The following is a 12033-nucleotide window of genomic DNA, read 5'->3' as shown; positions in this document are numbered from 1 at the left end:
TACTAAAAAAAACACCAAGTACATAACAACAATTACCAAACCCACATACTAATGTAGATTGCATCAAGTAGAGATCACCAAGTGAGAAAGCACACATACTAACATATGCTAATCATGTCAAATCCACATGCATAGTTCACAACAATTACCATTATAACAAAAACAGCTTTAAGTAAAAGTGTTCAGCTGAACAAGGCAAATACAACCAAAAGTCCAAGATCTTCTACGCACACTACAAAAGTCCTTAAAAGCTACAACTAAAGTGATTCACATCCGAATCACAATAATCAACATGTCCATTAATTTTTTGGGTTATGCCCATAGCGCTCCATCCACCTCCTCCTCCTATGTTCTAGCATGCCCATGAACACTACCCGTCTCTCTTTTTGTTGGAGAACCTCGGAGATGTTAATGTAGGTGTCATCATTAAGATCATTGTATTGGTTCAGCACCTCTAAAGCCCTCCCAAGGGAGCAAGGATTGCCACCACTAGCAGATTGTGCAACATGGTTGGAGCTACCCATAGACTTGCCCTTTTTCTTGTTAAACCATTCCCTTGCCAACGCAGTGTACTCTTGAAGAGCAATGGTCATCTCACTAGCCTTATCCGTTTTCTTGGCAACCTTCTTTCCCTTGCCAGTAGGCTCTTCAATGGGACGTTTGTCCGCACGTTGGGTTTGCTCCGTAGCAAGGGGATCATCCTGGGTTATGCCCTCCATGTCAGGATTGTACTCATCATCAGCACCCAACTGGGTATGACGAGCCTCATTGGCAATTTCCTTCTCTAGGGCACGCTCTTCATCACTATCTAGGGCTAGTGTGTTTGATGAAATTTGAAAGGCACCAGTTGCAGCATTTGCAACAAACAGCTGCCGTAGTTTGTCATAGTTAGGACATCCACTCTTCCGCAATGCATTTGCTTTAGGATCAACCTGAAATGAGAAGATGTACATCAAACTCATACTAATACAAAATAGAAAATTACGAACATTTTACCAAGGAATTAGGGTAGTAAATCTAACATACCACAGTCACATTCACCCACACCTCCTCCGAAGCAATAATTGTTTGGGTTGTCTCATCCCACCCCAATCTGGTATGGCTCAAAAGCTGGGTCCACTTTTTCTGCTTACTTCTAAGCCTATTACGCTTCTGATGCAGTTGCTTAGGGTGAAAACTCTTCCCCGTTTGCTCATTTAGGGCATTCATCATTGATAGCCAAGCTGGACCCTTAAAAATACCATGTTCCACATTCCCCTTTTGTTGTTCATCCACCATAAGATCAATGAACATTTTTTCAATGTGGGGAGGCCACAATTTGTCCTTAGCATTTTGAGATTCGTGTGCCATCTAATACAAATATCCCAACACAATTGCGAAGATATATATATATATATATATATAGTTCTATGAATTGGCCATTTCATTTCTATTGGAAGAGGAACCCATTGCTGCTGCAATAAGTTTTGGCAAAAGTAGCATTTCTTATGAATTCCATTTCTTATTCCAATATTTATATGGTTAGTAAAGAAACAAGTTATGGAAAGAAAAGAAAATGATGACCAAGAAACTGTAGGTAAGAAGGAGTACAATTAAGTTTCAATTTTTTTTTGGGGGGGGGGGGGGGGGGGAACTGTGACAGAAAAAGTGCTCCACTCAAGACTTATATGCAAAATTCATATATACATCATCTGTTCTTTCAGCAACCAAAGAGAGAGCAATGGAAGTATTTCCTAACTATTGTTTGTCATGTTGTATAAAAAATTACACATATAAGATACACTACATACACAGCTTCGGCCAATCCAAAATAGCAGAACACGAAGAAAAAAGAAAAGAAAAGAAAATGAGATAAGTTCCCTTCAATTTTTGAGAGTGAAGATAATCAGTGGGTTTTTTTTTTTTTTTTTTTTTTTTTTTTTTTTTTTATAACATTTTTTTAAGTATTCCCTATCTGACCCATTCCCGTGTTCAAGTAGTGAACTCTTTTGACTTCTAGATTGGGTTACTTGTTATAGGTGTGTTCAAGGTTTGATATCTTATTTGTTGTCGATGATGAAAGAATCTCTAAAGGTAGGAAAATAAATCAAACAAATGGCAATTTCAGTTCATCAATTAAACAAATGGGTCACATAAATTTCATACCACAAGAAAGAAAGAAAGACCCACTTCAATAAAACACATATAATGAAAAGAAAGACCCAAGTGCAGATTAGTAAAACAGAAAGTATAAAAAGAAAGAAAGATCGAAGATGAGTCCATGGAGAAAAACCACTTCAACACACTCACCAATACCAAACAGAAATTATACCACAATACCCAAATCATACAATGGCCATTGACAATGGAGAGGGAGACAGAGATATACGCACCTGGGAGAAGATCACAGAGCTGCGTTCAAATGGTCTTTTCAACGGACAGAGAAAGGATTTCAAACCCACTTCAGTTTAGACCCAGGTGCAGAGAAATGACTTCAAACCCACTTCGTGCTTCGATTTGATGGAGTAATGAAATGTGAGAGGGAAGTGAGAAAGGGGGAAAATTTTTGGCAGAAAAATTTTGAGGGAACTGAGAAAGAGAAATGGTCTTGCAATGGTAATATCAAAATAGGTCTGAGCTGACATGACAATACATAAGCTATGGGCTTCACGAGGTCAGAAATTTTACATTCTTGCCACTGAGTTATGTAACTCAGAAATAGAAAACACCAATTTGGTGTTTTCGGTTTTTATCACTCTCACTCAAACCAAACTGAGTTTGAGTGATGAAAACAGGGAAAGGAAATCAAGCCAAACACTCAAAATTGTATGGGTCCCACGTAATTCTCAAACTCAGTTATGAGTTTCCAGTCATATGACTCAAAACACCCCTAAACCAAACAAGCCCTAAATCTTGCATTTGAGGCTCCAAAGGAATGGTGATATTAGTCTCTAACCGATTGGGCTTTGTTGTTGGGCCTGTTGAGGAGTGGTGCTGCTGCTCCATAAGTCTCCAAAATTTTTAAGATGCTTGGCCCACAGTAGGAAATTGAGGGACAAAACTATGTGGTTCACCACTAATGGGCTCCACATCACTCATTGGGCTCAACTCCTCCACATCAGCCCATTTCACCACATATTTCCCATTCGGCCCCATTTTAAAAATAAAACGCTCATTTAATTCTGGGTGATCTTTGACTTGTGATGTATCCCTAATATCTCGATCCACATTTTTAGCGGTTTCCTTCCCATTAGCCGTTGGTGTAAAGGCAGTATTAATTACTACATTTTTGAAAGATCGCGAATCACACAATTTGACCATCCTATTGCCCTCCTTTTCTCCTTTTGTAACACTATCAAGGATGGCTGTGTGGATTGTGTTTCTTCAACTCACAATGCCCTCTAGTTCCTGAACTACCTATTATTTTCTTTGGAGTAAAACCTTCAAAGATCATCTTCCACATTAACTTCCATAGCACTCATCAACTCCATGATAGCCTCCTCAAAACCATCAGTCCTCACACCCATATATTTCCCAAACCCATTAAATCTTTTCATCACCCAGCTAGACTGTTGCTTTTGTGATCTGCTTTCATTGTCATTAAAGAAAAAATCTTCCCCCCCACTAGCCGCTGGTATCAACACCATCAATGGCTTCACCCAAATTGGTTCCTCCCCATCAAGCCCAGTCAAAGCCAACTCAGAAAATGTTGCACCACACCACAATCCACACAGTCAGTCAAAGCCAACCCACATAGCCACACCACCCCAATATCAAGTTTCTGACCAACCTCCGCCTTCAAATTGGTAGACAGTTCAGTTGAAATCCTCTCATAAATTCTATCAATACTATCATCCACCATACACCCATCCCACCCAAAATCCTATCATAAAATCCATCAATCACTATCATCCACCATACACCCAACCCACGACTATGAAACCTCTCTAAATCATTATCCATGGTAGCAACACCCCAAACACCACCCACACAGCCACACCACCCCAATGTTGCACCACAGAATTTGAACAAAATGCATTGTGATAGAATGCATCCATTTGAAAATTTACATTTGGAATGATGCTAAAAAATCTAGTGAAAGGTTATCATGTTGAATATATTTTAAGTGTGGTTATGAATTCTTGTAGAATGCCTTTTTTTCCAATAAGAGGGAAATATTGTTGGATGGGTTATTCATTTTTTAAAATAAATATTAAATCTTACATCCTAATACATATAAAAATGTCAAATAAAAAGTCTAAAGGTAATTACATTAGTTTTATATATTTAAATACAATTACCATTAGTATAAATCACCTCTCCCAACCCCACAAAAAATGAGAGTTTTGTACACTGGACAAGACCTTTTTATAATAACACAAAAATACATAATTCTATAATCCTCATTTGCACTCCCTTATGAGCTAGTGGAGATGATGTACGTGCTTCAGGTGTGTGTGACCAATGCGATGCTGGAGATTTCTTGCTACTACTGGTTGTCCTGTGACCCAAATGAAATCATTCTTGTGGTTTGTACAACCGTCACCAAAAAATAAATATTTAAAAATTAATAATAGAAAATATTTCAGAGATTGGGCATATAGTACCAATCATAATAGTTAACAAAATCTATCATACCAAACACAGTGGACACCGACAAAACCATCTACCATGGTTTCCCGCAGTTCTGGCCATGTAAAATATCATGTGTCCACCACACACATAATGGTGCCTTAACCATACCTACCCGTGGGCATGGGGATACTCCTATGTGATTGCTTTCTCCTCCATCTTTGTTTCCAACTTAGTGGATTGATCATCCATAAGGAGGAGCCTGGAGTGGCTTTTATGCAATAGTGTTGATCACTAAATGCCTAATCAAGGTAAAGAAGTTCTATGGACCAGCTAGGTAGCACCAACCGTATTCATGGTTCAAAATACCTAACTATCAGTAACAGTTTCCCGGCTGAAACTTAATTGTAGCGAAAAGCAGGGTGTTTTGATGGATCATTGGAAAGAAAGATGATCATGAGTAGATTCTTTAGAAGGCATACAGCTCAAATTAAGGAGACTACGGAAATTGTTTAATATAATTTGATTATTTGCGACAGAGACCAACCCATGACCTTGCTTCAGCGTCTTGTTTATGTGGGGAGGTGATGTCACTTAGTCCCAAAATAAAATTATATAAAATGACCATTTTAAGAAGGGGCCTGTTATCAGGAATTAGTGTAAAACACCTTGTCATGCATCTTATGCAGATAATTTAGGAAACAATGTTCAAGCAATGTCATTGATCCACTCTGCAAATTGAGCTCCAAAAAAGCTTTTCTTTGATTAAAGATCATTGCGAAATCAGAATGGTACAAACTGAAGTTTAAATTACCATTTGTTGGACTGAAGCAAAGCTCCTTGTTTGAGTTATTTTGCTGAAGGTGCAACCATCATTGCGAAAATTAATGATGGCTGTTGATGAAAATCATGCCTTCCATTAGGGATTTTTTTTTTTTGGTATTGATTATCCAGTAATGGATGACATAGTTTGGTGGTTATAACGCTGTTTCTCATAAATTATTACAGGTAATTCAAATGAAAATTACAAAGTGAATGACTTGAATGTTCAAGCTGATGCTTCAGGAGATGATGAGGATGACTGAATAGCCAAATACAGCCAAGCCAAGATTGACGCCAAGGTGCTCAACATTCAATGCCCTGGCTTGAACTGCAACCAGTTTTTGGACCCTCTCTTTTGCAAGAAAATCATCCAAAAACCACGTTGCTTCTTCATGAACTTCAGGTATTTGCTATGACCATTTTAAATATTGTTATTTTATGTTATGCATATTTTTTATTTGCTTTTATAGAAGTGTGACCATAATGTATTATAGATAATTGTTTGTTTGAAACGTTGAATTTGGATTGAGATAATAATAGTAACCTTATATTTAGCCAAAAAAAAAAAAAAAAAAAAACTGTAGTACTGTAACTCGATTATATAATGAAATCATAACTTTTTATGATTTATATTTCCATCACATCATATTTCCTCCCTATTGAAATAATCATATATCTTTTCCCTGTTGAAACAATTAGACATGAACTAGGTTTTTTTTAGTAATACATGTCCTAGAAACTTCGTTAGTAATATTAACTTTTGATATATTTGCAACATCATTCTCCTCGAACAATATATAGTTCTCTTTCTCTTTTCCAAAAATATAGAAAATATGGTATATTTTATTAGATTTGATTCACTTTAATTCTTAAATCAAACATACCCAAACAAATGAATACAATAGGGATAGTTTAAAGGGAGACATTGATAGAATTGGTGTCGGCCTACATTGTTGTGCTGAGATGACAACCAGAACTGGTTTGAAAGGTCCCATACGTGTCACGCAAGCCCATGCAACACAAATTGCAATTCATTAAGTTGATACTATTTGAATATATATATATATATATATATGAGAAATGATATGTCTACAATATTTTTACAACAAATCCTAAGTGACAGGTTGTTATTTTTGGGTTAAAAAAGTAATCTTAGTATTAAGTTTAAATTTGACCTAATAACAACTAACCATCTGTAATTTGTTGTAAAAATGTTGTGGACGTAACATTTATCTATATATATATATATATATAGATCTTATTAGACTAAAATACATTACCAACAAGTACAATCTAAAGTAGAGTGAGCCCAATTTAACTTCCCCTTAAGGAGAACATAATCTAATGAGGGGGATGAGATACTCAAACCATAATTCGTATTATAGGGAATATCACTAATCCTCCATTGACTGCCTCTAGTCCCGAAATTTTATGTTCTTATTATATATCTGAGGTTTTTAATATTTTTGCCTTGTCTATTTTTGTCTATCTTAATTTCATGGATAAGCAAACATAGCATATTACACAGTTGATCTTATTCTTGACATAATTGATTTAAATGTAGATGTGGGACTTGTTTCTGCCATAAATGTGAAGAAAAAGACTCCATTGGAGTTTGCTACTGGATTCTCCTACTCATAGGGGTTCTAGGTTTGATATGGGCATGCCATCGTTTATGTTTTGGAATAAAAAATATTTACATACCCGGTTTTCTTTTGCGCCATTGAGCCTGGAATTTAAAAAGCACACGTGTAAGAACTCTAAAGCGGCACCAGATAACGTAATTTTCGTTTTCTAATAATTGACAATCTTGCTCCCATTCTCCTCTCACTTTGATTTTAGTTAACTCTGTTCCTCCTCGGTCCGTGGAGAATTTCCGGGTTTTATGGGCATCCGGATACGAGCAAAAGGCAGAGCTCTTGGCAATTGATTGAAGCTCTGCATGCCCAATGTGAGATGCCGTGGGTAGTTTGTGGAGATTTTAATGAGATTTTGCATCCAAATGAGAAGTTGGGATGGAGGGAGAGAGATGCAAATCAGATAAGGAGTTTCCGTGAAGTCCTTAGCAGATGTGGTTTGGTGGATTTGGACTTTGTGGGGCAGAAATTTACTTGGTGTAATGGACGGCATGGGGAGCAACGCACACTGCTCCGTCTAGACAGAATGGTGGCTAATGAAGCTTGGCTCCTGCTCTTTCCAGAGGCTAAAGTCTTCCATATTTCGATGTCAACATCGGACCATTGTTTGCTGGCTTTGTCCCTGAACAAGTTGCAGCAGCAAAAGAAAAAGAAGAAAAGATTCATGTTTGAAGCAATGTAGGTGAGAGAGGCTGAGTGCAAAGAAATTGTAGACATGGCTTGGAATTCGTATATAGAGGACTCAGATATGCCTATCTAGGAAAGAATTGAAAGGTGTCAAAGCAACCTGAAAGGGTGGAATCAGAATAAATTTGGGAATGTGGCTAAGAATTTAAAGCAAAAACAAGATCGCCTCCAACAACTTGAGTCCCTTAACATGCTTCACGATACAACAGCGGAGATAAGTGCAGTCCGCAAGGAGTTAAATGAGCTCTACATCAGGGAAGAAATTATGTGGAACCAGCGATCTCGGGTACTTTGGTTGCAACACGGAGACAGAAATACAAAATTCTTCCATGCTTCAGCCAGCCAAAGATAGTGGAAAAACAGAATAGGGGGTTTGATGGATGAAGGAGGTATATGGCAGGAGGAGCAAGGGGCGACAGAGAAGATCATCCTGGATTATTTCTCATCAATATTCAGTATAGACCATCCTTCAAATTTTGGAGCAAGCCTGGAGGCAGTGAACGAGAGGGTGACCCCTGAGATGAACAATGAGCTACTGGGAAGTTTTAAAGCGGAAGAAGTGTGGCGAGCGCTTCGACAAATGCACCCCACAAAATCTCCCGGGCCTAACGGTATGTCTCCCATTTTTTACCAAAACTATTGGAATATTGTTGGTGGTAGTGTTTCCAATTGTGTATTGCAAGCTCTTAACACAAGGGTGATGCCTAGGGATATTAATAATACATATATCTGTCTAATTCCGAAGATCAAAAACCCACAAAAGATAACGGACTATCGGCCAATTAGCCTATGTAACGTGATCTATAAGTTAATTTCGAAAGTGTTGGCAAATAGATTGAAGAAAATTCTACATGAGGTGATTAATGAAGCATAAAGTGCTTTTGTGCCAGGGCGACACATAACAGATAATGTGGTGGTAGCTTTCGAAACTATGCATACTATTGGCAAAAGGAAAAAAGGGAAGGAAGGCTTAATGGCCATTAAATTGGACATGAGCAAAGCCTATGACCGGGTAGAATGGAAGTACCTTGAGATCGTTATGAGGAAGTTGGGGTTTTGTGAGAGATGGATTTCCCTAGTTATGATGTGTGTGACCACGGTGACCTATTAGGTACTCATCAATGGGGAACCTAAAGGGAAAATCACACCTATGAGGGGGTTGCGCCAAGGCGACCCTATTTCTCCCTATTTATTCCTCTTGTGTGCGGAAGGGCTATCTGCACTGATCAGAAAAAAGGAAGATGTGGGGCTGTTAAAGGGGGTGGGAGTGAGCAAACTTGCACCATCGATCTCACACCTTTTCTTTGCAGATGATAGCATAATTTTTTGTAGAGCTATAATGGAGAAATGCAAGCAGGTGGCTGAGGTTTTAGACACCTATGAGAAGGAGTTAGGGCAAAAGATTAATAGGGATAAAACATCCTTGTTTTTTAGTAAGAATACAAGGGCTGACATCCAAAGTGGGGTGAAGGACATGTTTGGGGCATAGATTGTTCAACATCACGAGAAATACTTGGGTTTGCCCCTGATGGTGGGTAGGGAAAAGAAAAAGGCTTTCAACCGTATTAAAGACCAGATAAGCAAGAAAATAGCAGGGTGGAAGGGGAAGCTTTTGTCTAATGCCGGTAGAGAAGTCCTAATAAAGGCGGTTGCACAAGCTACTCCTACCTACACCATGAATTGCTTCAAGCTGCCTGATTCTTTATGCTCGGAAATAAACTCTTTGGTTGGGAGTTTCTGGTGGGGAAAGAAAGAAAAGGCTCGGAAGATTGCTTGGGTTTCGTGGGAAAACCTGTGCAAATCAAAGAAGGAGGGCGGCATGGGTTTTCGTGACTTGAAAGCCTTCAATCTTGCACTCCTAGCTAAACAAGGGTGGAGAATTCAGCAAAGTCTTGGCTCCCTTCTCCACAGAGTGCTTAAAGCGAAGTATTTTGTAAATTCCTCTTTTTTGGATGCCCAGGTGGGGAAAAGACCCTCCTATATTTAGAGAAGCTTGATGGCAACCATACCTGTGTTAAGGGATGGGATTCGATGGTGTGTGGGTGACGGAAAGAGTATCAAAATATGGAATGACGTTTGGCTTCCTTCTACGATGACAGGTAGAATTATTTCTCCCAAGCTTGCATTGGTCTATGGGGAGAATGTAGCCAACCTGATGGTTCATGACAAAGCTGAATGGAATGGTGATTTGGTTAGGAGTTTCTTCATTCCCTTTGAGGCTGAGTCCATCATGAGTATTCCTATTAGTTCTATGAAACCAGCTGACTCCCAGATTTGGGCTAAAACCCCCAATGGCATCTTTTCCGTTAAGAGTGCATACAGGGTGGCAGTCCGGTACCTTGAGGTCTCAAAGGAAAATGGAGGTGGCCCGTGCTGCTCCGATACATCAAAAATGGAAGCCATTTGGAAGCTTGGATGGAGTTTAAAGTGCCCAAACAAAGTTAAGCATTTCTTTTAGCGGGCTTGCAAAAATGCTTTACCCACGAAACAATGTTTAGTGCACCGGAAGGTTATTAAGGAGGACATGTGTGACCTTTGTGGGGAGTGTGAATCATCGGGTCATATTCTTTGGGGGTGTAAAGTAGCAAAAGAAGCCTGGAGTGAGACAAGCTTCAAGCTAGACAGACTTGACTGCCCCCCAAAGGAATTCCTCGATGTGGTGTGGTTGCTAATGGCTTCCTCAGGTGAGAAGGATTGGGAGAAGTTTGCTGTCACGGTGTGGCTGCTTTGGAACAACAGAAATGCTGTCAGGTTTGGGGGTAAATGCAAGAATGGAAAGACCATTGAAGGGGAAGCAAGGATTTATATGGAAGAATTTCGAGCGGCTTGTCTGAATGTGGGCCAAAAAACCCAGCCAGCCACTCGAGTTAAACATTGGACTCCTCCTACTCAAGGTAAGTATAAGGTAAACGTTGATGCAGTTGTGTTTAAGGAGCAAAGGTGCTGTGGTCTTGGGGTGGTCATTAGAAATGACAAAGGACAGATGATGGGGGCATTATGTAAGAAGGTTGCTGCGCCTTGGGGAGCCTTAGAAGCCGAAGCAAAAGCTGCTGAAACATGTATTTTGTTAGCTTGGGACCTGGGATTGAGGGACATTATGGTGGAAAGGGACTCTCAGCTAGTAATGCTTGCGCTAAATGGTTTTGGTTTCCCAGCTTCAGTCATCCAAAAGGTGGTTGAAGGCTCACAGAGGTGCCTTAGCCACTTCAAGTCCTGGAGGGCTGATCACGTCAAAAGGAATAACAATAGGGCTGCTCACTTACTTGCTAGGAATGCTTTGCATGTTGCTGATTGTGTTATATGGGTGGAGGACACTCCCCCTGTTATTGAACTCCAAATTCAAAATGATGTACTTTTAATGGACCTTGGTCCGTATCAATGAAACTAGTTATATGTTTGGCAATCAAAAAAAAAAAAAAAAAAAACTCTGTTCCTCCTTTACCTTTTTACATACAGTCATTCTTTTGCTTTGTTTTCCATGTATTACAAAAAGGGTTTAGCTTACCTCTAGTACTTTTTTAACTAGACATGAACTTTTTAAATATACAATAACTAGTGGTAGTGAGTTTCAATCTCCATCTTTTATATAGTTAGTGGGTGACGTAGCAGTCTCTCATCTATCTATATATTACTAAAAGCTGAAACGTAGTGTTTAATGCTGCTGCTCTCACGTTGCGTCACATCAGCTGCGACGTCATTTAAAAAAAAAAAAAATTGTCCTACAATTTTAAAATGGTTTCCACAACTTATTTATTTACTTCCATTATCATCCTATAACAAATCTAGCCTACTACTTATTTATTTACTTCCACTATCACCCTATAATAAATCTATATAATTAATCCAGCCCACCTCTTATTTATTTAGTTCCATTATTAAGCCCAACCCAAAGTCTTTTCAGTTCAGCTTTAGGTTTTTTTTTTTTTCAATTTTCCTATAATTGCTTTTAACATTTATTTTTTTTAATATTTACACTTCCCCAGTTTTTCTCTCTCCCTGACTATTTCATCTCCCCACTACTTCTTCAATCTTTCTCCATCCCTTACCTTTTCATCTCCCCCCTTATCTTTTCATCTCCCCACTACCCTTTATATTAATCTCATTCTTCCTCTTTCCTTTCATCTTCCTTTTATTTTTGTCTCTTCTTATTCACACTCTCTTACTATAAATTTGTTACTATCTCTTTTATTCTATGCATAGTTTTCCCTCACAAAAAAAATGGTTTTCTCTCTCCCTCTCTCTCTCTCTCTCTCTCTCTCTAAATTTTTTGGTGGATTTTTTTTTTCTTGCATCTCTACTTTAGGTTGATAATTTTTTATATTCTTTAAAACTCTAT

General features: G+C 38.6%; 3 protein-coding genes across 3 annotated transcripts; 2 read left to right on the top strand and 1 right to left on the bottom strand.

Annotated features, from left to right (window-relative positions):
* Window positions 1-299: 299 nt before the first annotated feature.
* Window positions 300-1350, bottom strand: LOC126704016 (uncharacterized). Its single transcript, XM_050403058.1, has 2 exons — window positions 1027-1350; window positions 300-932 (listed from the first exon to the last, which is right to left on the bottom strand). The coding sequence occupies exons 1-2, from the start codon at window positions 1348-1350 to the stop codon at window positions 300-302; spliced, it is 957 nt and encodes a 318-aa protein (XP_050259015.1).
* Window positions 1351-9225: 7875 nt separating this feature from the next.
* Window positions 9226-9684, top strand: LOC126704015 (uncharacterized mitochondrial protein AtMg00310-like). Its single transcript, XM_050403057.1, has one exon. The coding sequence runs from the start codon at window positions 9226-9228 to the stop codon at window positions 9682-9684; it is 459 nt and encodes a 152-aa protein (XP_050259014.1).
* Window positions 9685-10221: 537 nt separating this feature from the next.
* On the top strand, window positions 10222-11079 carry LOC126704013 (uncharacterized). Its single transcript, XM_050403056.1, has one exon. It carries the CDS (start codon window positions 10222-10224, stop codon window positions 11077-11079), a length of 858 nt encoding a protein of 285 aa, XP_050259013.1.
* Window positions 11080-12033: the final 954 nt, after the last annotated feature.

Source organism: Quercus robur, chromosome 10, assembly GCF_932294415.1.
Source record: "Quercus robur chromosome 10, dhQueRobu3.1, whole genome shotgun sequence".
Taxonomy (NCBI): domain Eukaryota; kingdom Viridiplantae; phylum Streptophyta; class Magnoliopsida; order Fagales; family Fagaceae; genus Quercus; species Quercus robur.
The sequence above is the reverse complement of the archived record's forward strand: the minus strand, read 5'-3'. Positions and strand labels throughout refer to the sequence as shown.

What these genes read in the sequence shown, in the direction of transcription:
- LOC126704016 (XM_050403058.1), bottom strand. Translation starts at nt 1,350, where the DNA reads ATGGCACACGAATCTCAAAATGCTAAGGACAAATTGTGGCCTCCCCAC. An exon ending in TGTGGGTGAATGTGACTGTG is followed by an intron (nt 933 to 1,026) that starts GTATGTTAGATT and finishes TTCTCATTTCAG; the next exon opens with GTTGATCCTAAAGCAAATGC.
- LOC126704015 (XM_050403057.1), top strand. Translation starts at nt 9,226, where the DNA reads ATGGTGGGTAGGGAAAAGAAAAAGGCTTTCAACCGTATTAAAGACCAG.
- LOC126704013 (XM_050403056.1), top strand. Translation starts at nt 10,222, where the DNA reads ATGTGTGACCTTTGTGGGGAGTGTGAATCATCGGGTCATATTCTTTGG.